The sequence below is a fragment of the Oncorhynchus gorbuscha genome, linkage group LG14 (assembly GCF_021184085.1).
Source record: "Oncorhynchus gorbuscha isolate QuinsamMale2020 ecotype Even-year linkage group LG14, OgorEven_v1.0, whole genome shotgun sequence".
Classification (NCBI taxonomy): domain Eukaryota; kingdom Metazoa; phylum Chordata; class Actinopteri; order Salmoniformes; family Salmonidae; genus Oncorhynchus; species Oncorhynchus gorbuscha.
This window is the reverse complement of record NC_060186.1, coordinates 43906086-43934078: the sequence shown is the minus strand read 5'-3', so window position 1 is coordinate 43934078 and position 27993 is coordinate 43906086. Positions and strand designations below refer to the sequence as shown.

The 27993-nt window shown below is 43.9% G+C and overlaps 1 protein-coding gene across 2 annotated transcripts; it reads right to left on the bottom strand.

The window, feature by feature from the left end:
* Nucleotides 1-27944, bottom strand: LOC123994957 (atrial natriuretic peptide receptor 2-like). 2 transcript variants are annotated; one of them, XM_046298105.1, is made up of 23 exons: nt 27337-27940; nt 26467-26557; nt 25706-25838; nt 25122-25245; nt 18387-18491; nt 18013-18115; nt 17414-17559; nt 17172-17244; nt 15208-15352; nt 14742-14828; nt 10680-10823; nt 10323-10444; nt 8290-8434; nt 7762-7810; nt 7555-7662; nt 7188-7307; nt 4971-5064; nt 3537-3624; nt 3145-3284; nt 2819-2971; nt 1994-2092; nt 1308-1399; nt 1-447 (listed from the first exon to the last, which is right to left on the bottom strand). In XM_046298105.1, the coding sequence occupies exons 1-23, from the start codon at nt 27499-27501 to the stop codon at nt 337-339; spliced, it is 2637 nt and encodes an 878-aa protein (XP_046154061.1). In that variant the 5' UTR covers nt 27502-27940; the 3' UTR covers nt 1-336. The 2 variants fall into 2 exon arrangements, with proteins under 2 accessions (XP_046154061.1, XP_046154062.1); XM_046298106.1 differs by lacking the exons at nt 1-447; nt 1308-1399 and adding an exon at nt 1410-1884 and having other exon boundaries at nt 27337-27944.
* Between the last annotated feature and the right edge of the window lie 49 nt (nt 27945-27993).

The following is a 27993-nucleotide window of genomic DNA, read 5'->3' as shown; positions in this document are numbered from 1 at the left end:
GTGTGATTTTGTTGTCAGCACATTCAACTATGTAAAAAAAAAAATTAATAAGAATATTTAATTCATTCAGATCTAGGATCTGTTATTTTAGTGTTCCCTTTATTTTTTGGAGCAGTGTATAATATGAGTGCACATATCAAGTATATATCCACCATATGGATATGAATAAATACAATAACTGCCAGAACATAAAATCACTGTACAAACTCACAATACAGCTCCAAGACTCTCGGGCAGTATAGAAATATATTTGATATCAATTGCACAATACAGCTGTTAAACACAAACTGTGGTCCATATATTATGCAGACAGAGACTATGAAGGCTAGTAGTTGGCTAGTTGCTAACTGGCACAGGGACTCCTCTGAACTCGGTGGATCTGAGGAGTGGGTCAGAGGATTCTTCTTTCTTTGCTTCCAGCCACCATGTCGTCATTTCACCTTTTCCCTTTACAAACAAAGAGCAGTATCGTTGATACAAAGAAATGGAGGCTAAACTTGTAGGTCATACACCATCAAAAAGCAGCATACTGTATGCCTGACATGTCTGACAGCCTATCAAGACCAATGAATGTTGTTTTGCTTTTTCTCTCTCCTGAGAAAGGGGCTGTATTTGGGGAGCATGTGTGTGTCCTTGTAAATACTAAATGAGGGCCATTAGGGTTGGTAAGGGACAAGCACAAGGCAGCTGAGGCCGCTCCCTAATGGAGACATGCAGTCTTTCAATGAGTATGAACCGTGGGCCCCATCCACGATCCACTTGCCCCCCCCTCTGTCCACCCTCTACTAACTCCCTCCCTCCCTTCAAATCAAAGGTCTTCGTGACTGCATGAATACCAGCCCATGAGACGGAGGGGGTGAATATAATACATTTTTGTTTTTGGCAAGATTTCTACAGCAACCACCATGGCCAAGTCAAAAAAATGTCCTTAACATAGCACACTCTTAGCACACCACTTTTTTTTAACCGACAATCGCAGTTCACAGAACAGACAGATAATACTATATTGTAAATTTGCTAACTAGGAGCATTCTTAAATTAGGTCAAACTAGTAGTGTGAGAAGGTGATATGACAACACTATTGTTGGATACAGTTTGTATTTCATAGGCCGTCTTGCATATGGCCACTGTCTTTCCCAAACAACGACCTTAGGAGTTGTCAAAACCATTTTTGGGCAAAGACAATGACCAGGAGTTGACAAGACAGCACAAACAGATCTGGGACCAGGCTAGATTTTCTCCTCATTAACCCTTGGCAACTGTGTCCTTATCGATACTAATGAGTGGGAAATGGTTGATTATCTTACCTTGACGTTTAGTGATCCTCGGCAGATCAGAGTGTAACCTCCCAGTGTGTTTAGCAGGTCAGCAGTGGCTCCACTGACCTGGATCTTCAGAGCTATGGACAGAATCGCACTTTGTTTTATACTAGCTGGATTATAAATGACAATATACAAAAGGCAAATACAGTGTTAGAAAAGTAACATTGTACAACAAGTAATTCAGTACTACAAAAGTAATGTTGTGCATCCTGCCCTATCACATGAGAAATAATATATTTTCATGTAGTAGCTTAAAAGCCACTGTTTCACGTTTTAAAATCACTGCCGCACGAGGGTCACTGTTTTCTACCCTCATTGTCATTTTTTGCTTGGTTCCGAGGATTATAAGAGCTCAGTGAGGAGAACGGCTCTCTCTCGTGATGTAACCCCTCTGCAGGGTGCTGAAGAGCACAGACAGAGAAAATCCAGCTTGGCATAAAGGCAGAGGGGCTAAATCGATGCCCCACCAATGGCAACCTCAGCTGCCACCCAGCCCATGAACAATATGCTCAACCTTAGCCAGGCTGAGTGGTCTGTAGAGTCAGTTGGCCTGTTAAAGACCCTGAATCAGATAAAGAATCAGAATATTTCACTGTTACTTTGGCCTACAAACTGCACTCACACAGAGTTTAAATTTATATACTCAAGGGTTGTATTTGATCTTTGAGTACCTTCGCTTGTTGATTCCATCCGCGATGCTGTGTTCACTGTATCACCGAATAAGCAATACCGTGGCATTTTGGTTCCCACGACACCAGCAACTACGGGTCCTGTGGGGATGTATTTGTATTTGATTTATTATGGATCCCCATTAGCTGCTGCCAAGGCAAAAAACATTACAATACATTCATAACAGATTTCACATCATATTAACCGTGTGCCCTCAGGCCCCTACTCTACTACCACATATCTATAACACAAAATTCATGTGCACATGTTTGTATAGTGCGTATGTTATCGTGTGTTTATAATCATGTGTCTATGTTTGTGTTGCTTAAGGTGTATTTTTATCTGTTTCTTTCAAATATTATTTTACTGCTTGCATGAGTTACTTGATGTGGAATAGAGTTCCATGTAGTTATGGCTCTATGTAGTACTGTGCGCCTCCCATAGTCTGTTCTGGACTTGGGGACTGTGAAGAGACCTCTAGTGGGGTATGCATGGGTGTCCGAGCTTTGTGCCAGTAGTTCAAACAGACAGCTCGGTGCATTCAATATGAAAATACCTATCACAAATACATGTAGGATTTAAACATGTGAAAACACACATTTTTTAATTTCAGATTGAATACATAGCACAAAATACATTTTACATTCCGTTAGCAAAACTGCCTAACATTTCAACAAGGGCAGACCAGATGAAATTGAGTTAGATATGTTGACCATTATTACCAATTATTACAATTATTCCACTCAAACAGTGAGACATCACAAGGTTTGTATTCAGTAGGCACAACCGTGTGCCCTAATGAACATAGCCCAGTTGGACTTGTTTACCTGAGTGTATGCCAGCTCGTATCCTCAACTGCGTGGTGGGTTTGTGTGGGATTTTAAAGGCATGGCAAACATTGACCAGACCCAGAGCCATGCTGGCGATCTCCCCCGCATGGTTTATGCCATTCTCATTGGGAACACCAGAGACCACCATGTCTGGAGGGGCAGACACATTTAGATCAACCTCGATAACAATGCCCAAACACACACACATGGATAGGTGGACAGACGAACTAACAGACAGAAGGATGGACAGATTGATGGAGACAGACAGGCAGTCACAAACAGATGGATGGAAGCAGAGACAGATTATTTGCCATCATACTTACAAGCGTCTCCTATAGTCTCCACCTTGTAGACATCATAATTATCAATGATGTCATCAAACGTGGTGTAGAGCTTATTTAGAAAGTCCACCACCTGGTGAGGAGTGCTTGAGCCAGAGAGCTCTGTGAAACCCACAATGTCACTGCCAACAAGGAGAAAGAAATGTTACTCATCTCTAAATTTGAAAAGGTAGACAGTGACAGCTGGGAGGGAATCTGGATAGAACTCTCTTAATGTATAAATAAAAACCGAATTCAACACCTCCATAGGACACAATACATTAACTATTGTGGATGTACCACAATACTGCACTCTCTTATGACTAGAGCCAAGAGTTTTTCCAGATCACGTGACCTGATTAGGAAAAACTCTTGGCCCTACAAATGACACCTGCCTGAAGTAGACTGTGGCATTGGAGTAGCTCTGAGCCTCTGCTGTGCGACCCTGACGAAGGTCATCGGCCACCGGCTTTGGTAACATACCTGGTGACAAGAAGTAACTTAAGATTCAAAACATTTTCCTGCCTTTTAAACTGTTTCATTCAGGAATTTTGTTGAATATAGATATGCTGGTCATTGGTGTAACCAATGGCTTTGTATTCAAACAACTCTTTCTCTTCAAAACGTTAAAAACAGCATATAGCAACATCCAAATGTATTTTGGGAGCATTTATGTTGTCATTGTGGTAAATTCTACTTCTTTACCACTAGATGACAGTGGAGGCAACACCACACATAATACACTACATGACCAAAAGCATGTGGACACCTGCTCGTCAAACATCTCATTACAAAATCATGGGCATTAATATGGAGTTGGTTCGCTTTTGTGCTATAAAAGACTCCACTCTTCTGGGAAGGCTTTCCACTAGATGAACTAGAGGAACATTGCTGCGGGGATTAGCTTCCATTCAGCCCCGAGCATTAGTGAGGTCAGGCACTGATGTTGGGCGATTAGGTCTGTCTCGCAGTCGGTGTTCCAATTCATCCCGAAGGGATTGAAGTCAGGACTGTGCAGAGCAGACCATTTCTTCCACACCGATCTCGACAAACCTTTTCTGTATGGACCTCGCTTTGTGTATTGTCATACTAGCCCGAACCATGAAAACAGACCCAGACCAATATTCCTCATCCACCAGACTTTACAGTTGGCACTATGCATTGGGGCAGGTAGCGTTCTCCTGCCATCCGCCAAACCCAGATTTGTTTGTCAGACTGCCAGATGGTGAAGCGTGATTCATCACTTCAGAGAACGGGTTTCCTCTGCTCTAGAGTCCAATGGCGGTGAACTTTACACCACTCCTGCTGATGCTTGGCATTGCGCATGGTGATGTTACGCTTGTGTGTGGTGCTGTAGTTGCATCCAGAGGCAGTTTGGTACTCGGTGGTGAGTATTGCAACCGAGGACAGACGATTTTTACGCGATACGCACTTTAGCACTAAAGTGGTCCCGTTCTATGAGATTGTGTGGCCTACCACTTTGAGTCTGAGCTGTTATTTGTCCTAGAAGTTTCTACTTCACAATACCAGCACTTAAAGTTGACCGGGGCAGCTCTAGCAGGGCAGAGATTTGACCAACTGACTTGTTGGAAAGGTAGCATCCTATGACGGTGCCACGTTGAAAATCTCTGAGCTCTTCAGTAAGGCCATTCTACTGTCATTGTTTGTCTATGGAGATTTCATAGCTGTATGCTCAATTCTATACACCCTTTCAGCAACAGGTGTGTCTAAAATAGCAGAATACACTAATTTGAAGGGGTGTCCACATACTTTTGTATATATAGTGTAAGAAGCCATATCGTGGACCATTTGTGGTTTCATGTACTTACTGTATAGTAAACAGTCTGTCTTTTGTTTCTCTTGGAGAAGATCCTGTGTTCGCTCCGCTACAATGGCCTCTAAATGCTTACTGTACTTTTCCATCTAGAATTGTAACAGACATCATGTTATGCAGTGTACGTATAAGAAAATATACTGTATGTTGCTAATTATGAAAGCAGTTCCAGAGATCCATACACAACAGATCTCCATTTAGATCTAAAGTCCACATTATTTTATATTACAGATTTGTGATATTCATGACATGTATTGTGATAAACATAATAATCAGTCTGCTGATTTTCCTTCTCCAAATATATAACATTTTGATTTAAAGGTTCAGTACGGGCTCTATTCAATCTGTATGGAGGAAGGTCAGCATTACAGCGTGATATAAATTTAAAGGAAATGTTTCTACGTTAACAGAGATTCACGGTAAATGCTGCATAAATCGGCTCAATCGGAAATGACCTATACATTTCTATCACACAATCAGTAACGCTTCAGCAACGCAGATTGACTAGAGCCATAAATTAGAATTTTGTCCACAAATATACCAATGTTTCTGTTATATGTTAATAAAACGGGTGGGTCTAATCCTGAATGCTGGTGAAAAGCGCATTCCAGACAGTGTCTATTCCACAAATTACCACCGGCTAAATCTATGACGTTAAAATGCCCGTTTACTTTGTTCCATCTGACTGCGCAATCCACTCTCATCATCCCAGCTAGGCCAGTTATAAACTTGATCTCCACTATAAATAACATCTAGACATTATCTCACATTTCTTTTAGACTAGCATTTAGTTTTCAACAGTGGAGATTTGTATAAACCTTGCTGTCTGTCTGTCTCTCCAACATTTGCAACATTATTTCAATAATCAAATTCGATCTCCAGCTGTCCCATTGCAATGAACGAGTCGGGACGAAACAGACAGATAGGCAACGTTTCTCAGTAAATCTAAACCATGAATCAGCTGGCATCATTTTTATGGATATATACAAAGAAACGTAATTTGAAAAAAAAAAAGGTCAAACGAAATGAAGTGCAGCTACTGTAGTTTAGAGTGTTATGTATGTATCCAAATAAATGTCACTAGAAAACAGTTAAACAAATGCAAATGAAGCTACTTTTCTGTTATTCTGGCTGTACATTTTAGCCATAGTTGGCTAGCTAGCAAGCAATGGATAAGAACATTGCTAGCCCGTATGAAAATGGAACATTTAGAACGAACGACTGGGTCCATAGATACAGAACAACACCAGCCGGCTTGGGTAGCAACCCTAGAATTGTGTCTGGACTATACCTGGTGGGAAAAAAAAAGACTATACCTGGTGGAAGGATGAAATAATATGAATAAATTAATCAAAATAACGTTTTTAATGAAAATAAGTCAATCATTATTTGAATATGTTGGTAACCCGTTGTAAAAAAGTGATAATGCCCTCGAAGCGGGTGTTTGGAGGATATATTGGAGGATATATTGGCACGGTTTGACCTCGACTTCGTCTCAGGCCTAACATTGCCCATGCCAATATATCCTCCAAACACCGGCTTCGAGGGCATTATCACTTAAAAATGATTTATGATTAGTGAATGCCTAATGCCTAATTTTCTTAGATAGGCCTACCTCTCCCGATTAGCTGAAATCGTATTTTTCAAAGCCATTTTAGCTGTTACGCTAAACCGGGGGAGAACCAGGGGAGAATGACTGCCCCCCTCATTCAATCCACGAATTTCAAGGCCGACCGGGGTACTTCAAGCATTTTTTGCAGAAAACAGGATCCCCCATTATAGTGAAGGATGAAAGGGCAATCTAGAAAGAAAATGAGTTCACATGTACAGTATGTGGTAGGGATTAACCATGGCCAGGAAATGAAAAAGAAGTCAGGAAAGGAATCTCACTCAGAAAGGAGGATAGGAAAGGGAGCGCAAGCTGCTTCGGGGCTGCACCTGGATGCATCTCCAGGGAGGCCCAGGCTAAAGGCAGTGTGAGAAACTTGCAAGCAAGTGTTTGTGCTATGAAACGAAATAAATACTGCACTCTGACCCACAAAATTGATTTGCTAGATTAACGATTGTGTATTAAGAAAAAGTAAGGAAAGGGAACTTCAAAACAATATGTAGTTTAATTGAGATTTGCAGCTGTTGGTAAGTAATGAATTTGTTAGCTACTGAAATAACTTACTCATCCTTTAAGTGGCCAAATGTTATATCATAGCATTACCAGATTCATCATCATGTCCACAGGGCTGACTTTGTGTGGGTTCATTTTATCCAGCATCTTCTTCACCTGCTCAAAAGTCGGCCTCAATGTGACATTTTGAGACCAGCACTTCTTGATCAGCTGTTGAAGTATTAGAGTAGAGATTTTTTTTAAATTGCATCTTTGGCACACTTACAGTACAACTAAAGGATTTTACCCCAAAACTTGAATGGTGACATACACAAAACATGAACAAAGAAATACAAGGTAAAAAAAATATTTGGGTGTAAAATGCTCCTTAAAGTGCTTAAATGAATAGATCTGAATCATTGGACAAAGTATATTAAATAATAAGCCACGGCAAATGTCAGTGGATTTTGTCACAGACCTCACAGTAATCTCCCCGGTCAGGACAATCAGTATCCGCTTTCCCAGCTTTCAGTTCAGGCAGGGAAGGACGCCACATGATATCCAACTTCACGCCCTCTGTTTGGTCCTGTTGGAGAGGTGTTCATAGAAAAAAATGTTAAACAAAAACCTAAGCGTGCCTGGTCAAAGGTCATTATCATTAGTATTATCTTTGTATCATACTTACTGAAAGGAGGTCAGAGCGAGTGGCAATCTCAACTAAGATGATAGAGTAGCTGGGGAGGAGAAGACACAGAAACCATTGAACACATCTAATAACACCAGATCATACAGATGGTATCACCATATCCCAGATTTTGCTGCTCTTTTATAGCCTACATGTCTGAGACTCAATTTAGCATAGCATAAAACTACTGACATATAGTAAATCACTTTGGATGAAAAACGTGCAGGTACTGTTGTGCTGATTTAAACAACATGTCCATGGTCTAGTATTTAAGTCATTACCATACCAGCACAATAATATTACATACAGTAAAAATAATTGTTATCACCAGGGTCGTGCTTAATTCCATTCCAACAGTAAATTCACGAAGTCAAATTTGAATTTCCCTCATTACTTTTCAACTGACTGAATTGAAATGGAATTAGCCCCAAACATGGTTATCCCCATGGTGCAACTATATAATAGCTGTCGCAGTTGGGCTACAGTACCTGTAAATGTATAATAGCTGTCGCAGTTGGGCTACAGTACCTGTAAATGTCAGCAGCCGGAGTGACATTAGAGCTGCTTCCCAGGAGGACCTCAGGGGCATAGTATATACGGTAGGTATCCTCACAGTGGAACCCATTACTGACTACCTCAAAGTCATCCTTTCTGTAGGCTGTCAGGCCATAGTCTGGAACAACACAGGATAAATTACATTTACATTACATTTACAATTTTCAAATGTTTTCTTTTGCTTTTTTACTGGTCCTGTGTACTCACTAATGTAAACCAAACATAATATGCTACAATACAATAACATTTTAATTGTCCTTTGTGAAATAAATGTTGCCTTTTCTTTCTTATGTTGTTCCAAATCTCTGAAGTTTATATACACCAAATAAATTTGAACTCAGTTCACAATTCCTGACAATTAATCCTAGTAATAACTCATTGTCTTCGGTCAGTTAGGATCACCACTTTATTTTAAGAATGTGAAATGTCAGAATAATAGTAGAAAAAAGTATTTATTTCAGCATTTATTTATTTCATCACATTCCCAGTGGGTCAGAAGTTTACATACACTCAATTAGTATTTGGTAGCATTGCCTTTAAATTGTTTAACTTGGGTCAAACATTTCGGGTAGCCTTTCTCAAGCTTCTCACAATAAGTTGGGTGAATTTTGCCCAATTCCTCCTGACAGGGCTGGTGTAACTGAGCCAGGTTTGTAGGCCTCCTTGCTCGCACATGCTTTTTCAGTTCTGCCAAAACATTTTCTATAGGACTGAGGTCAGGGCTTTGTGATGGTCACTCCAATACCTTGACTTTGTTGTCCTTAAGCCATTTTGTCACAACTTTGGAAGTATGCTTGTGGTCATTGTCCATTTGGAAGACCCTTTTGCGACCAAGCTTTAACTTCCTGACTGATGTCTTGAGATGTTGCTTCAATATATCCACATAATTTTGCTCTCTCATGATGCCATCTATTTTGTGAAGTGCACCAGTCCCTCCTGCAACAAATTAGCCCCACAACATGATGCTGCCAACCCCCGTGTTTCACGGTTGGGATGGTGTTCTTTGGCTTGCAAGCCTCCCCCTTTTTCCTCAAAACATAACGATGGTCATTATGGCCAAACAGTTCTATTTTTATTTCGTCAGACCAGAGACCAGACATTTCTCCAAAAAGTATGATCTTTGTCCCCATGTGCAGTTGCAAACCGTAGTCTGGCTTTTTTATGGCGAATTTGGAGAAGTGGCTTCTTCCTTGCTGAGCGGCCTTTCAGGTTATGTCGATATAGGACTCGTTTTACTGTTGATATAGATACTTTTTAACCTGTTTCCTCCAGCATCTTCACAAGGTCCTTTGCTGTTGTTCTGGGATTGATTTTCACTTTTCGCACCAAAGTCTCCTTCCTGAGTGGTATGATGCCTGTGTGGTCTCATGGTGTTTATACTTGCGTACTATTGTTTGTACGGATGAACATGGTACCTTCAGGCGTTTGGAAATTGCTCCCAAGGATAAACCAGACTTGTGGAGATCTACAATTTTTTCTGAGGTCTTGGCTGATTTCTTTAGATTTTTCCAGGCACTGAGTTTGAAGGCAGGCCTTGAAATACATCCACAGGTACACCTCCAGTTGACTCAAATGATGTCAATTAGCCGATTTTCTGGAATTTTCCAATCTGTTTAAAGGCACAGTCAACTTAGTGTATGTAAACTTCTGACCCACTGGAATTGTTATACAGTGAATAATAAGTGAAGTAATATGTCTGTAAACAATTGTTGGGAAAATTACTTGTGTCATGCACAAAGTAGAAGTCCTAACCTACTTGCCAAAACTGTAGTTTGTCAACAAGATATTTGTGGAGTGGTTGAAAATCAAGTTTTAAACTTCCGACTTCAATTGCGACTTCAATTATATATACTTGAAACAAAATAGTGTCAGCTGCAGAGCAGTTCCTCTGGAGCAGGTTAGGGGTTAAGTGCCTTGCTCAAGGACACAACAGTAGAAGATAAAGTCATGTTGAGATATGGTGCCTGCCTACACACTCCTACAGAGGGAAGTCTTAATTGTATCACCTGAGATTTTGCAAACCCAGCGGTCGTCAATGACGCAATTCCTTGAGTGAAGTCTGCCATGAAACATCTTGTGTTGGTGGAGATAAGCCATTCCACGGGCTATGTCAGTAGCAAAGGACAACCTGTGTGCCAGCATAAATGAATAACACAAAGAACATAAATGAAGAACACACAAAAAAAAATGGTTCTATTACATCACGGTCCCGACACATATTGAGCCTAGTTCTAGACTAAGAAGCATGTTTAATGGAAATGCTTTTAGTGCAGGACTAGGTTAATGTCTAGGAAACCGCCCTACATAGTGCAGTATTCTCTCTTCAGACAGATGGTAGAAAAAGCTGATATCGTGACATTCACCTGAACCCCCAGTTGATTGGCACATCCTCATTCAGGAGGACATCAGCCAGGCTTCCTTTGGGGCAGTACTCAGTGATGATACTGACGTAGGGGACCTCAATGGAACCACCAATAAACTTGGAGAGATTTGGGTGATCCAGTTCCCTAAGGAAAAGCAATGCCATATCTAGAAATTAACCAGTGGTGCAAATGTGTCATATCCAATCACACCGGACGTCAACAACAAATCAACATCCAATTTTAGTTGATGTTGAGTTGCCAACGAAGGTGAATTTATTGGAAATAAACCAAACTTTGAAATCACCCTGCCGTTGATATGTTGTTGAAATCTAGGTTGAAATGGAGCCAAAGGTCATTGACTGCAGGAAAGGTCTACATTTACATTTAAGTCATTTAGCAGACGCTCTTATCCAGAGCGACTTACAAATTGGTGCATTCACCTTATGACATCCAGTGGAACAACCACTTTACAATAGTGCATCTAAATATTTTAAGGGGGGAGGGGGTGAGAAGGATTACTTTATCCTATCCTAGGTATTCCTTAAAGAGGTGGGGTTTCAGGTGTCTCCGGAAGGTGGTGATTGACTCCGCTGTCCTGGCGTCGTGAGGGAGTTTGTTCCACCATTGGGGAGCCAGAGCAGCGAACAGTTTTGACTGAGCTGAGCGGGAACTGTACTTCCTCAGTGGTAGGGAGGCGAGCAGGCCAGAGGTGGATGAACGCAGTGCCCTTATTTGGGTGTAGGGCCTGATCAGAGCCTGGAGGTACTGAGGTGCCGTTCCCCTCACAGCTCCGTAGGCAAGCACCATGGTCTTGTAGCGGATGCGAGCTTCAACTGGAAGCCAGTGGAGAGAGCGGTGGAGCGGGGTGACGTGAGAGAACTTGGGAAGGTTGAACACTAGACGGGCTGCGGCGTTCTGGATGAGTTGTAGGGGTTTAATGGCACAGGCAGGGAGCCCAGCCAACAGCGAGTTGCAGTAATCCAGACGGGAGATGACAAGTGCCTGGATTAGGACCTGTGCCGCTTCCTGTGTGAGGCAGGGTCGTACTCTGCGGATGTTGTAGAGCATGAACCTACAGGAACGGGCCACCGCCTTGATGTTGGTTGAGAACGACAGTTTGTTGTCCAGGATCACGCCAAGGTTCTTAGCGCTCTGGGAGGAGGACACAATGGAGTTGTCAACCGTGATGGCGAGATCATGGAACGGGCAGTCCTTCCCCGGGAGGAAGAGCAGCTCCGTCTTGCCGAAGTTCAGCTTGAGGTGGTGATCCGTCATCCACACTGATATGTCTGCCAGACATGCAGAGATGCGATTCGCCACCTGGTCATCAGAAGGGGGAAAGGAGAAGATTAATTGTGTGTCGTCTGCATAGCAATGATAGGAGAGACCATGTGAGGTTATGACAGAGCCAAGTGACTTGGTGTATAGCGAGAATAGGAGAGGGCCTAGAACAGAGCCCTGGGGACACCAGTGGTGAGAGCGCGTGGTGAGGAGACAGATTCTCGCCACGCCACCTGGTAGGAGCGACCTGTCAGGTAGGACGCAATCCAAGCGTGGGCCGCGCCGGAGATGCCCAACTCGGAGAGGGTGGAGAGGAGGATCTGATGGTTCACAGTATCGAAGGCAGCCGATAGGTCTAGAAGGATGAGAGCAGAGGAGAGAGAGTTAGCTTTAGCGGTGCGGAGCGCCTCCGTGATACAGAGAAGAGCAGTCTCAGTTGAATGACTAGTCTTGAAACCTGACTGATTTGGATCAAGAAGGTCATTCTGAGAGAGATAGCGGGAGAGCTGACCAAGGACGGCACGTTCAAGAGTTTTGGAGAGAAAAGAAAGAAGGGATACTGGTCTGTAGTTGTTGACATCGGAGGGATCGAGTGTAGGTTTTTTCAGAAGGGGTGCAACTCTCTACATAGGGTTTGGTTGCCAAACTTACTTTGCTACCGGACAACTTTACGTTTTTTACTTTTTTAATTACCGTTTATATTTTTTGTTTTTCCCTCACCCAACTTTTTTCACTGCAGACGTTTTATCTGGACATGGTTCGTCAGGACTTCCAACAGCCGAAGCTAAGTAGTAACATTAACATGATGCCTTCTAATTGCAGTCGCTGTACTCATAATATACAGGAGAACGATCGCCTTACGGCAAGGATAGCTGTGCTGCTAGCCCAGCTTCAGACGCAATCGTTAGGCAAGGGTAATTTCAGTGTAGAAAAGGATGAAACAGCGTCTGTGCCACCAGTAAGTACAGATGGTAACGTTAGAAGTATAAATCCCCTCGCATGGTCCCCGCAGCCAGACAACTTTCTCATGGCTTCTGGAGGGAAATGCTGTAGGAATGGTCAACCGGTGTCACTCATTCAGCCGACAGAAACTTTCAACCGGTCCCATTAAGCAGCAAGACGGAGTCAAAGGCCGAGCCTTCTCTGGTCTCTACTCCTGCAATACATACCTACACGTACGCTACGGTCACAAGACGCAGGCCTCCTAATTGTCCCTAGAATTTCTAAGCAAACAGCTGGAGGTAGGGCTTTCTCCTATAGAGCTCCATTTTTATGGAATGGTCTGCCTACCCATGTGACAGACGCAGACTCGGTCTCAACCTTTAAGTCTTTACTGAAGACTCATCTCTTCAATAGGTCATATGATTGAGTGTAGTCTGGCCCAGGAGTGTGAAGGTGAACGGAAAGGCTCTGGAGCAACGAACTGCCTTTGCTGTCTCTGCATGGCCGGTTCCCCTCTCTCCACTGGGATTCTCTGCCTCTAACCCTATCACAGGGGCTGAGTCACTGGTTTTTCGGTGCTCTTCCATGCCGTCCCTAGGAGGGGTGCGTCACTTGAGTGGGTTGAGTCGCTGACTAGGTCTTCCTGTCTGGGTTGCCCCCCCCCCTTTGGTTGTGCTGTGGTGGAGATCTTTGTGGGCTATGCTCGGCATTGTCTCAGGATGGTAAGTTGGTGGTTGAAGATATCCCTCTAGTGGTGTGGTGGCTGTGCTTTGGCAAAGTGGGTGGGGTTATATCCTGCCTGTTTGGCCCTGTCCAGGTGTATCATCGGATGGGGCCACAGTGTCTCCTGACCCCTCCTGTCTCAGCCTCCAGTATTTATGCTGCAGTAGTTTATGTGTTGGGGGGCTAGGGTCATTCTGTTATATATGGAGTATTTCTCCTGTCTTATCCGGTGTCCTGTGTGAATTTAAGTATTCTCTCTCTAATTCTCTCTTTCTCTCTTTCTTTCTTTCTTTCTTTCTTTCTTTCTTTCTTTCTTTCTTTCTTTCTTTCTTTCTTTCTTTCTTTCTTTCTTTCTTTCTTTCTTTCTTTCTTTCTTTCTTTCTTTCTCTCTCTCTCTCTCTCTCTCTCTCGGTGGACCTGAGCCCTAGGACCATGCCTCAAGACGACCTGGCATGATGACTCCTAGCTGTCTCCAGTCCACCTGGCCGTGCTGCTGCTTCAGTTTCAACTATTCTGCCTGCGGCTATGGAACCCTGACCTGTTCACTGGACGTGCTACCTGTCCCAAACCTGCTGTTTTCAACTCTCTAGAGACAGCAGGAGTGGTAGAGATACTCTCAATTATCGGCCATGAAAAGCCAACTGACATTTACTCCTGAGGTGCTGACTTGCTGCACCCTCGACAACTACTGTGATTATTATTATTTGACCATGCTGGTCATTTATGAACATTTGAACATCTTGGCCTTGTTCTGTTATAATCTCCACCCGGCACAGCCAGAAGAGGACTGGCCACCCCTTATTGCCTGGTTCCTCTCTAGGTTTCTTCCTCGGTTTTGGCCTTTCTAGGGAGTTTTTCCTAGCCACCGTGCTTCTACACCTGCCGTTTCTTGCTGTTTGGGGATTTAGGCTGGGTTTCTGTACAGCACTTTGAGATATCAGCTGATGTAAGAAGGGCTATATGATTTTTTTTTTTATGTTAATTCAACATGCTTTTGACTGATGGGATACTACTATGTGACTTTTATCAGATCTTCAGTAAGTGATGAAAATGTTGCATGAGATCAATCAAAATATATACTCTAGGTAATTGTGTCTGTGTATGGGGTTTACTCACCTCACTTCTTTCACCTCCCTCCTGATAGTTTTGGAGAGGGTGAAGTGTTTATTCTGGATGTGTTTCACTGCTACAGTCCTTCCATCACTAACCAATAGAAAATAATGACTTTTTTTTGTTATCAAGAAAAACAGCAAACTTACTACACGTTGACAGATGCAAAGCAACAGGTGTTAAAATAAACATTAGTAATACAAATAAAACTATGTTCCTCATACAATAATTGTCTGAGAATATAGTTGACGACTGATAAGTGCACATTGGATAAGTGCATGTACTCCGTTTTAAGTGCATTGCAGTGCACTACTTCTGAATCAAATACATTACTATCAATAGCCGTGAATATCTCTGCATGCTCCACTTTAGAGCAGTCCCAGGCCGCAGTACTTTCCCCCTTTTACTGTGTAATAAATACCATGCCTTAGACATGTGTTATGCAGTACAGTGTTCAAGTAAGACGTCTTACTAAATGGCAGGTTGGATGAAGCTCTGTTTGAAGGTGGTGTTGACCACAGTGCAGACAGTCACGTCTGTAGTTCGGCTCACACTGGAGTTACTCTTCACCGGCTGGAGACTGGTCGTACTGCAGAAGCCCATGTAACACACTTTACCTGTGTATGCCAAAAAAAGGAAACTATTAGGTATAGAAATGTATGTAAAAGACTCCATTCCCCGGATGGCAATTTGTGTGCAGCATTGAAGAAAACATGTTTGGATGCGTGACATGCTCTTTTACATGAATTAATTTGCTATATTGTGCGAGATATGTTAAAGAAACAAAAAAATTATCCTGCAAATTACAATTGTGAATGCTGCAAATTACCATCCCTGGACAATAAAACCATTTGTATGTGAACTCTTTGGAATTATCTGGATTTCTGCATAAATTGGTCATAAAATAGATCTGATCTTCATCTAAGTCACAACAACAGACAAACACAGTGTGCTTAAACTTAATAACACACAAATGATTGTATTTTTCTTGTCTATATTGAATACATAATTTAAACATTCACAGTGTAGGTTGGAAAAAGTATGTACCCCTAGGCTAATGACTTCTCCAAAAGCTAATTGGAGTCAGGAGTCAGCTAACCTGAAGTACAGTCATTGAGACGAGATTGGAGATGTTGGTTAGAGCTGCCCTGCCCTATAAAAAACACTCACAAAATTAGAGTTTGTAATTCACAAGAAGCATTGCCTGATGTGACCATGCCTCGAACAAAAGAGATCTCAGAAGACCCAAGATTAAGAATTGTTGACTTGCATAAAGCTGGAAAGGGTTACAAAAGTATCTCTAAAAGCCTTGATGTTCACCAGTCCACTGTAAGACAAATTATCTATAAATTGAGAAAGTTCAGCACTGTTGCTACTCTCCCTAGGAGTGGCTGTCCTGCAAAGAGGACTGCAAGAGCACAGCGCAGAATACTTCATGAGGTTAAGAAGAATCCTAGAGTGTCAGCTAAAGAGTTACAGAAATCTCTGGAACGTGTTAACATCAACATTGACGAGTCTACGACACGTAAAACATTAAGCAAGATTGGTGTTCATGGGAGGACACAACGAAAGAAGCCACTGCTGTCCAAAAAAAAAACATTGCTGCACATCTCAAGTTCGCAAAAGAGCACATGGATGTTCTACAGCTTTACTGGCAAAATATTCTGTGGACAGATGAAACTAAAGTTTAGTTGTTTGGAAGGAACATACAACACTATGTGTGGGGGGAAAAAGGCACAAAAATGAAAAATGAATTCCCAAGTTTATCAATACATTTTGTAGGAGAATGTAAGGCTATCTGTCTGACAATTGAAGCTCACCCGGAGTTGGGTGATGCAACAGGACAATGACCCAAAACACTGCTCCAACAGAAGAAAATACGCCTTCTGGAGTGGCCCAGTCAGAGTCCTGACCTCAACCCAATTGAGATGCTGTGGCATGACCTCAAGAAAGCAGTCCATACCAGACATCCCAAGAATATTGCGGAACTGAAACAGTTTTGTAAAGAAGAATGGTCCAAAATTCCTCCTGACCATTGTACAGGTCTGATCCGCAACTACAGAAAATGTTTGGTTGAGGTTATTGTTGCCAAAAGAGGGTCAACCAGTTATTAAATCCAAGGGTTCACATACTTTTCCACCCTGCTCTGTGAATGTTTACATGTTGTGTTCAATAAAGACATGAAAACATAGAATTGTTTGTGTGTTATTAGTTTAAGCAGATTGTGTTTGTCTATTGTTGTGACCTACATCAGATGACACATTATGACCAATTTCTGCAGAAGTCCAGATAATTCCAAAGGGTTCACATACCTTTTCTTGCCACTGTATGTATTGAACTGCATTGCATAAGCAAGCAAGCAAAAGAGTTCACCTGTTTGCTTTTTTCACTTATTTTCTCTTTCATAAATTCATCTCAGATGACATCTCATCTTACCAAACATTATATTTTTATAGTTGATAATCCAGCTTTCGTCCCAAAACATCTTCTGTTTCTGGTACTGGAACCACTATAGAGAAAGAGAGAAGACATCTATCAAAAACATCTGCATTGAATGAGAATGATTTGCCTGGTCATGACCAAACTTTGAAGTGAGTTTGTTTTGTGCCTGGTCTGGATGCAAGAGAATATAAAAAAAGTAGTATTGTTTGGTGTATATGTTTTGTTTGGTTTCTCACCACCATGGTTAAGATGAAGCCACCGAAGAAGAGTGTGACGGGCAGTCCGATGGCCACCTTGATGGTGATGGACATGGGGCAGGCACCACAGTCCGCCGGGCATGTGAGACAGTTCTCCTCCAGCTCGCAGACGTCATCCCCACACACTGAGATACACACACACACACACACACACACACACACACACACACACACACACACACACACACACACACACACACACACACACACACACACACACACACACACACACACACACACACACACACACACACACACACACACACACACACACACACACACACACACAAAATCCCATGTAACTATTATGGCACAAGAGTGCCTTGAAATAACTACTGGGAACCTGGGAAACCAGCTGGGTCATCAATAATATTAGCGTGTCAATCTAAGCACCAAGAAGAAAAGATTACCACTACGACCCAGGCTAGAGTTTAACACTTCTGTGCAGCAACAACATCCTAATGTCTGTATTTTTCCACAACAAATAAAGAACAACGTTTGGTGCTGAGCCTTGAGTAGCAATAGCAATTTTGCATAATAACAAATTGATACACTACTGGTGTTAGCAGCACACTGACCTTGAGCACTGACAACCAGCACCTTGGACTCCAGAGCTGCATGCATATGTCCAATTTTGATATGTGCAATGACTGAGGTCACTCCTACATGAATCAGAACCACCTGGATGGGACCGTGATTAAAAACTCAATTGTCAGATAGTTACCAAAGCACATAAAGACAACATGAGCACTATATTGTTTACTACTACCCTTAACACAGTATCGTGCCCATACTGGCTTGGATATTTCTTTTCACATTGTCCTTTTCCGCCCAATTCCAAAAACAAAGGTGGATGCTTAACTAGGCCAGAGCAGTACAGCTTGGTTTGGTTCAGCTCGGTTCGGCTCAGTTGTGTGAATAGCCCTTACATTTACTTTGCAGTGGTAGGTACCTTTGATGTCCAGAACTTCTGGCTCATCTTTCCTGCTTTGGACACGGTGTGTGTCACAATCTTCCCGTCATCAGGGATCCACGGGCCACAAATACCGCCGTGCCTCTGTGGGGGCGACATGATTGGGTTAGCATCATAATCAAAACCAATCTAAATCCTTCAATCTTCCACAATGTTATACCATTGTACTCAACAAACAGTGATTGGTGGGTGGGGGAGAGAGAATGAGTGCTAACAAGCAGAGATGGACAGTTTTTTCTGTTACACCTATTTGAAATATGTATTTCAATGACTTCTGACAATTTTGAATTTTTGAATTTTACTCTGGGCTGAACTACACTCCAATGGATTTTGTAACAAGGTACTTTTGAGAGCTGTAATTTGTATTTTCAAAGTACTTGTGTATACCATTTTTATTTTGGATCAAGATTTTGTGGCTCTCTTTCACACTACATTGGTATCAGAAGTCTTATGACACTATTGTGTGAAAGAGTGTCTGTTAAATTAACTAAATGTAAATGTACATGGTACATGGTAAATGGTATGTTTATTTTCACACATACTGTACATTTAGCAGACATTCTTATCCAGAGTGACTTACAGTCATGTCACAGTCAAAGCAAGTAAAAGGTTTCTGTAACTGTTACTGAGAATGTTGTTGCTGTACGGGCCGGCTGTTTGCAAATGTATTTCTTTATTTTAAAATGCAAAATACATGTATTTTAATGAAATACATTTCAAAATACAAGTATTTTGTAGTTTATTTAGATGCATTGATCTTCAATGTATTTTGTAATTCTTTACCATCCCTGCTAACAATACATTCAGACCTCTGATGAGACATACTTGATGCCTCTAGCCCAAAAAGTTGCTTAAAGTCAACCCCTATTGCCCCTACCCTGGCCACTTGAGTAGACCTAAAAGTGTTGAATAAAATGATAGAATAGCATTATTGTCCATTTGGTTAGACCAGAAATGTATCTTCTGTCTATTTCCCGACAACTTCATACATACACATGTTGAGAGCTATGCCCCTGGATAGGTGTTATAATATGATACATACCATTCAATCAGAAGGCAAAGTGGAGGCACAATATTACTATTGCTCACTCTTATCTAATCCTCTTACATATATCAAGTAGCCTAGCCTGTCATGTTTGTCATTTATTATCATGTCTTGTCCCTGTGCTCCCCATTCTATTCGTTTCCCTCTGCTGGTCTTATTAGGTTCTTTCCCTCTTTCTATCCCTCTCTCTCCCCCTCCCTCTCTCACTCTCTCGCTCTCTCTTCTCTCTATCGTTCCGTTCCTGCTCCCAGCTGTTCCTATTCCCCTAATCATCATTTAGTCTTCCCACACCTGTTCCCGATCCTTTCCCCTGATTGGAGTCCCTATTTATTCCTTTGTGTTCCGTTCCTGTCCCGTCGGTTCCTTGTTTAGTATTCACCGTGCTGTGATTGTGTTTCGCCCTGTCCTGTCGTGTTTTTTGCCTTCATCAGATGCTGCGTGTGAGCAGGTGTCTCTGTCAACTACGGCCTGCGCCTACCCGAAGCGACCTGCAGTCTGTGGCCGCTTCTCTTGTTATTCCCCTCTACAGACTAGAGGATTTCTGTTATTCCCTGTTTGGACTTGAATAAACTCTGTTTCTGTTAAGTCGCTTTTGGGTCCTCTATCACCTGCATGACAGAAGGAACCGACCAAGGAATGGACCCAGCGACTTCAGACGCTCGTTACACTGCCGTCGAGATCCAAGGAGCCATGCTCGGCAGACACGAGCAGGAATTGTCTGCTGCTCGCCATGCCGTGGAGAACCTGGCCGCTCAGGTTTCCGACCTCTCTGGACAGTTCCAGAGTCTACGTCTCGTGCCACCTGTTACTTCCTGGCCTGCCGAGCCTCCAGAACCTAGGGTTAATAACCCACCTTGCTACTCCGGGCAGCCCACTGAGTGCCGCTCCTTTCTCACGCAGTGTGAGATTGTGTTCTCTCTCCAACCCAACACATACTCTAGAGAGAGAGCTCGGGTTGCTTACGTCATTTCACTCCTTACTGGCCGGGCTCGAGAATGGGGCACAGCTATCTGGGAGGCAAGGGCTGATTGCTCTAACAAGTTCCAGAACTTTAAAGAGGAGATGATTCGGGTTTTTGACCGTTCAGTTTTTGGTAGGGAGGCTTCTAGGGCCCTGGCTTCCTTATGCCAAGGTGAACGGTCCATAACGGATTATTCTATTGAGTTTCGCACTCTTGCTGCCTCTAGTGAGTGGAACGAGCCGGCGCTGCTCGCTCGTTTTCTGGAGGGACTCCACGCAGTGGTTAAGGATGAGATTCTCTCCCGGGAGGTTCCATCAGATGTGGACTCTTTGATTGCTCTCGCCATCCGCATAGAACGACGGGTAGATCTTCGTCACCGGGCTCGTGGAAGAGAGCTCGCATCAACGGTGTTTCCCTGCTCCGCATCGCAACCATCTCCCTCCTCTGGCTTTGAGACTGAGCCCATGCAGCTGGGAGGGATTCGCATCTCGACTAAGGAGAGGGAACGGAGGATCACCAACCGCCTGTGCCTCTATTGCGGAGTTGCTGGACATTTTGTTAATTCATGTCCAGTAAGAGGCCAGAGCCCATCAGTAAGCGGAGGGCTACTGGTGAGCGCTACTACTCAGGTCCCTTCATCTAGATCTTGTACTACTATGTCGGTCCATCTACGCTGGACCGGTTCGGTGCTACATGCAGTGCCTTGATTGACTCTGGGGCTGAGGGTTGTTTCATGGACGAAGCATGGGTTCGGAAACATAACATTCCTTTCAGACCGTTAGACAAGCCTACGCCCATGTTTGCCTTAGATGGTAGTCATCTTCCCAGTATCAAATTTGAGACACTACCTTTAACTCTCACAGTATCTGGTAACCACAGTGAGACTATTTCTTTTTTGATTTTCCGTTCACCGTTTACACCTGTTGTTTTGGGTCATCCCTGGCTAGTATGTCATAATCCTTCTATTAATTGGTCTAGTAATTCTATCCTATCCTGGAACGTTTCTTGTCATGTGAAGTGTTTAATGTCTGCCATCCCTCCCGTTTCTTCTGTCCCTACTTCTCAGGAGGAACCTGGCGATTTGACAGGAGTGCCGGAGGAATATCATGATCTGCGCACGGTCTTCAGTCGGTCCCGAGCCAACTCCCTTCCTCCTCACCGGTCGTATGATTGTAGTATTGATCTCCTTCCGGGGACCACTCCTCCTCGAGGTAGACTATACTCTCTGTCGGCTCCCGAACGTAAGGCTCTCGAGGATTATTTGTCTGTGTCTCTTGACGCCGGTACCATAGTGCCTTCTTCTTCTCCGGCCGGGGCGGGGTTCTTTTTTGTTAAGAAGAAGGACGGTACTCTGCGCCCCTGCGTGGATTATCGAGGGCTGAATGACATAACGGTTAAGAATCGTTATCCGCTTCCCCTTATGTCATCAGCCTTCGAGATTCTGCAGGGAGCCAGGTGCTTTACTAAGTTGGACCTTCGTAACGCTTACCATCTCGTGCGCATCAGAGAGGGGGACGAGTGGAAAACGGCGTTTAACACTCCGTTAGGGCATTTTGAGTACCGGGTTCTGCCGTTCGGTCTCGCCAATGCGCCAGCTGTTTTTCAGGCATTAGTTAATGATGTTCTGAGAGACATGCTGAACATCTTTGTTTTTGTCTATCTTGACGATATCCTGATTTTTTCTCCGTCACTCGAGATTCATGTTCAGCACGTTCGACGTGTTCTACAGCGCCTTTTAGAGAATTGTCTCTACGTAAAGGCTGAGAAGTGCTCTTTTCATGTCTCCTCCGTTACTTTTCTCGGTTCCGTTATTTCCGCTGAAGGCATTCAGATGGATTCCGCTAAGGTCCAAGCTGTCAGTGATTGGCCCGTTCCAAGGTCACGTGTCGAGTTGCAGCGCTTTTTAGGTTTCGCTAATTTCTATCGGCGTTTCATTCGTAATTTCGGTCAAGTTGCTGCCCCTCTCACAGCTCTTACTTCTGTCAAGACGTGTTTTAAGTGGTCCGGTTCCGCCCAGGGAGCTTTTGATCTTCTTAAAGAACGTTTTACGTCCGCTCCTATCCTCGTTACTCCTGACGTCACTAGACAATTCATTGTCGAGGTTGACGCTTCAGAGGTAGGCGTGGGAGCCATTCTATCCCAGCGCTTCCAGTCTGACGATAAGGTTCATCCTTGCGCTTATTTTTCTCATCGCCTGTCGCCATCTGAGCGCAACTATGATGTGGGTAACCGTGAACTGCTCGCCATCCGCTTAGCCCTAGGCGAATGGCGACAGTGGTTGGAGGGGGCGACCGTTCCTTTTGTCGTTTGGACAGACCATAAGAACCTTGAGTACATCCGTTCTGCCAAACGACTTAATGCCCGTCAAGCTCGTTGGGCGTTGTTTTTCGCTCGTTTCGAGTTTGTGATTTCTTACCGTCCGGGTAGCAAGAACACCAAGCCTGATGCCTTATCCCGTCTGTTTAGTTCTTCTGTGGCTTCTACTGATCCCGAGGGGATTCTTCCTTATGGGCGTGTTGTCGGGTTAACAGTCTGGGGAATTGAAAGACAGGTTAAGCAAGCACTCACGCACACTGCGTCGCCGCGCGCTTGTCCTAGTAACCTCCTTTTCGTTCCTGTTTCCACTCGTCTGGCTGTTCTTCAGTGGGCTCACTCTGCCAAGTTAGCTGGTCATCCCGGTGTTCGAGGCACTCTTGCGTCTATTCGCCAGCGCTTTTGGTGGCCGACTCAGGAGCGTGACACGCGCCGTTTCGTGGCTGCTTGTTCGGACTGCGCGCAGACTAAGTCGGGTAACTCTCCTCCTGCCGGTCGTCTCAGACCGCTCCCCATTCCTTCTCGACCATGGTCTCACATCGCCTTAGACTTCATTACCGGTCTGCCTTTGTCTGCGGGGAAGACTGTGATTCTTACGGTTGTCGATAGGTTCTCTAAGGCGGCACATTTCATTCCCCTCGCTAAACTTCCTTCCGCTAAGGAGACGGCACAAATCATTATTGAGAATGTATTCAGAATTCATGGCCTCCCGTTAGACGCCGTTTCAGACAGAGGCCCGCAATTCACGTCACAGTTTTGGAGGGAGTTCTGTCGTTTGATTGGTGCGTCCGTCAGTCTCTCTTCCGGGTTTCATCCCCAGTCTAACGGTCAAGCAGAGAGGGCCAATCAGACGATTGGTCGCATACTACGCAGCCTTTCTTTCAGAAACCCTGCGTCTTGGGCAGAACAGCTCCCCTGGGCAGAATACGCTCACAATTCGCTTCCTTCGTCTGCTACCGGGTTATCTCCGTTTCAGAGTAGTCTGGGTTACCAGCCTCCTCTGTTCTCATCCCAGCTTGCCGAGTCCAGCGTTCCCTCCGCTCAAGCGTTTGTCCAACGTTGTGAGCGCACCTGGAGGAGGGTGAGGTCTGCACTTTGCCGTTACAGGGCACAGACGGTGAGAGCCGCCAATAAACGCAGGATTAAGAGTCCAAGGTATTGTTGCGGCCAGAGAGTGTGGCTTTCCACTCGCAACCTTCCTCTTACGACAGCTTCTCGTAAGTTGACTCCGCGGTTCATTGGTCCGTTCCGTGTCTCCCAGGTCGTCAATCCTGTCGCTGTGCGACTGCTTCTTCCGCGACATCTTCGTTGCGTCCATCCTGTCTTCCATGTCTCCTGTGTTAAGCCCTTTCTTCGCACCCCCGTTCGTCTTCCCTCCCCCTCCCGTCCTTGTCGAGAGCGCACCTATTTACAAGGTACATAAGATCATGGACATGCGTTCTCGGGACGGGGTCACCAATACTTAGTGGATTGGGAGGGTTACGGTCCTGAGGAGAGGAGTTGGGTTCCGTCTCGGGACGTGCTGGACCGTTCACTCATCGATGATTTCCTCCGTTGCCGCCAGGATTCCTCCTCGAGTGCGCCAGGAGGCGCTCGGTGAGTGGGGGGTACTGTCATGTTTGTCATTTATTATCATGTCTTGTCCCTGTGCTCCCCATTCTATTCGTTTCCCTCTGCTGGTCTTATTAGGTTCTTTCCCTCTTTCTATCCCTCTCTCTCCCCCTCCCTCTCTCACTCTCTCGCTCTCTCTTCTCTCTATCGTTCCGTTCCTGCTCCCAGCTGTTCCTATTCCCCTAATCATCATTTAGTCTTCCCACACCTGTTCCCGATCCTTTCCCCTGATTGGAGTCCCTATTTATTCCTTTGTGTTCCGTTCCTGTCCCGTCGGTTCCTTGTTTAGTATTCACCGTGCTGTGATTGTGTTTCGCCCTGTCCTGTCGTGTTTTTTGCCTTCATCAGATGCTGCGTGTGAGCAGGTGTCTCTGTCAACTACGGCCTGCGCCTACCCGAAGCGACCTGCAGTCTGTGGCCGCTTCTCTTGTTATTCCCCTCTACAGACTAGAGGATTTCTGTTATTCCCTGTTTGGACTTGAATAAACTCTGTTTCTGTTAAGTCGCTTTTGGGTCCTCTATCACCTGCATGACATAGCCTGCATCTGTCTTCCCCCTCAGTGTACTTTCATCAGACTGGCAGCGACCCAATACAGACAGGGAAGCCCAGGATCATGTTCATTAAGCCATGAAACAGAAAACATTTAAAAAAGTTCTGAAATTGAAAACAAAAACTAACATTTCTCATTAGACAAGTCTATGTAGTCTCTCCCTGTTTCAGTCCGTTTTCTTACGTTTAGTTCCCAATGAACACAACCCAGATTTTTAGGGTGACAGTACTGACCATGAGAGCCAGAGGGCAGGAGTGAATGTTGGCATGGTAAATGCAACAGTTGATCTCGTTGGCGCTGTTCCAATTTGCGGGACAGTCGTGCTTGTCACAGAACCTTTTGGCTTCAGAGGCGTTGCTGGAGAGTGGTGGGTAGATAGACAGATAGATCTTTACAGTCTGTTTAAACAGCAATTATGTACAGTATCTAAAGGCATCCAGATATGAGGCTACAGTAAAACACAGGAGATTCACAGGTAATATATTTAAAAGGCCCTATACTTGGTTACCTCAACAACTTTTTACACAAATGTTGACTGAGTAATGTAATGTAAATTATATCTTTACACTAGATTGCGAAGATATGCCTCACATTTATATTATAGATTGGACTTTTCAGTGTACACAGTAGATGGCAATCTACTAGATTGGATGTACAGTAGATCTACTGTGTACACTGTAAGGTTCAATCTATAAAGTAAATGTTTGAGTATCTTTCTCGGCATTCCCATTCCCAGTACATTTTTAATCTTCCTCATGTTGTGGTCATCAAATGTACGGACGGATAGGCAGGGAGTGAATTACAGACATTTGCTTACCTGAACTGGAATATTTTGTTTTTGACTGCATACTCATAGAAGTCGTCTGATGCCGTGATGGTGTAGGTGACATTGAACTCCTCCCCGTCCGTCACTTTCTCCGGTGGCCGCAGCACCCACGACATCTCCAGCCCTGGACACACACACACACACACACACACACACACACACACACACACACACACACACACACACACACACACACACACACACACACACACACACACACACACACACACACACACACACACACACACACACACACACACACACACACACACACACACACACACACACACACACACACAGACAGAAAAAACAGACAGACAGACAGACAGACAGACAGACAGACAGACAGACAGACAGACAGACAGACAGACAGACAGACAGACAGACAGGCAGACAGACAGGCAGGCAGGCAGGCAGACAGACAGACAGACAGACAGACAGACAGACAGACAGACAGACAGACAGACAGACAGACAGACAGACAGACAGACAGACAGACAGACAGACAGACAGACAGACAGACAGACAGACAGACAGACAGACAGACAGACAGACAGACAGACAGACAGAGACACACACTGTTGAGGAAGGACTTTTTGTGCGTATTCTCCAAGATAAGGAATCCACTGACACCAGCAATCATCAAAGAAATATTTCTGCACTTTCTGACCATCAAATTATTAGCACTACAACAACAGCCCGCCTTCCCTCCTTTAAGTCAATTCCACACAATGAATGGGGTTGGAACTTACCTCCACAGTTGATCATGTTGTAATCATTAGGGCTATCTAATGGCCAACAGTCATACTCGGTGTTATCCAGATCATGCCAGCAATCGACAACCTACGTGCAACAGATTAATCCATCAAAAAGCTTAAACAAAGTATAGTATATAAATTAAATAAATAAAACAATAAAATAAAAAGTAACATTTTTGGCCCACCATCGGATTTAATGTGACCTCACATGTGCGCTCAGACTCAACACTAGCCTGTTTGGTAATCTGTTGGCAAAATCAAAATTCAAAGAAAAGCAGTGAATTCATAATAAAATGCTATTTAGGTAAGTGAGGCAGCACTCACTGAGAAAATCACCCTCTGATGTAATTACCCCATATAACAAACAGTCACCACAGATAGAGAACATCAGAGCAGGTGACAAATGTACTGACTAAGGATATTAAAGAAAATGAACCTTTACAAATCTTAACCAGACTCAGACATATGGTGAGCAGCCCTGTTTGCAGACAGACACTTCTAGCCAGAGTGCAATCTACATTTGCCCGGTGAAATGACGCAGGTCATGTCTGCAGCCACAAGTGTTTCTGACACGACAACAAAAGCAAGGGTGTTCCCTTAACAATAATGAGCATATTATTTTTGTGAAAAAAATCCAAATGACATTCGCCATGGTGTGGACGTCTGTATGCACTAAGATGCTCAGACTATGGAACAGCTACATTGAGATCAATTCAATCACACCAAACGTACCTCCAACACTCCTCTGGTCATAGATATGGTGGCACTGCCACCTAGTCACAGGCACCATCACAACAGCTTGGTTACCTGCACATACAATGTACACTCTACAGACAACATCCACAGTTCGTGTTGTGCACTTACCAAGAAAAGGGATAGGTATAGGGCTATCCATAAAGCCATGAGGTCTGTTTCTGTGAATGGCAAGCTCCAGAATGACTGACTAACTGACCGACCAACTATGTGTGTGAGCGAGTGAGTGTGTATGAGTGTGTGTGTGTGTGTGTGTGAGAGAGAGTGTGGGAGCATGTGTGTGTGTGCCCAGATTGCCCTCTACTCTCAACGGAGGTACTGAAGCCCCCTTAATTGTTCAATCAGTAAAAATAGTCTCTCCAATCAGAGATTGGGGATTGGCTCTCTGGAGCTGTGGCTCACCTTCACCTAACCTTCACCAACACCAACAGGAGACAACCAACAGAACCAAGTATTTGGGCATGTAGTTGCCCCTCTCTTTTTTAAGCCTCCATTGAGTTTAAAAAAACAAAACGATTGTTATTGTTGTGTATGTAGTCTGTGAAACCAGTATGTAGTGGTGTTCCATTTAACAGTCTCTGAGTTAAATGTACACAAGTGAATTTGCTGTGTACCTTTCACACACAACTGTTTCCTGGAATATCATATCAAGTGTAAGTATCTACTGTACATGGACAATGGACCATTTCCGAGAAGTAATAGCAAAAAGGTAGAAACTGGCCCATTGCATGCACTTACAGTATACAACACTCACAATTGCGATGAGAT

Coding starts and splice junctions, on each gene's coding strand:
- LOC123994957 (XM_046298105.1), bottom strand. CDS start 27,501: ATGCTCCCACACTCTCTCTCACACACACACACACACACACTCATACAC. Junction 10,824..14,741: donor AGGGAGGTGAAAGAAGTGAG/GTGAGTAAACCC, acceptor GCTTTTCCTTAG/GGAACTGGATCACCCAAATC. Junction 2,093..2,818: donor ACGAGCTGGCATACACTCAG/GTAAACAAGTCC, acceptor ACATCCCCACAG/GACCCGTAGTTGCTGGTGTC.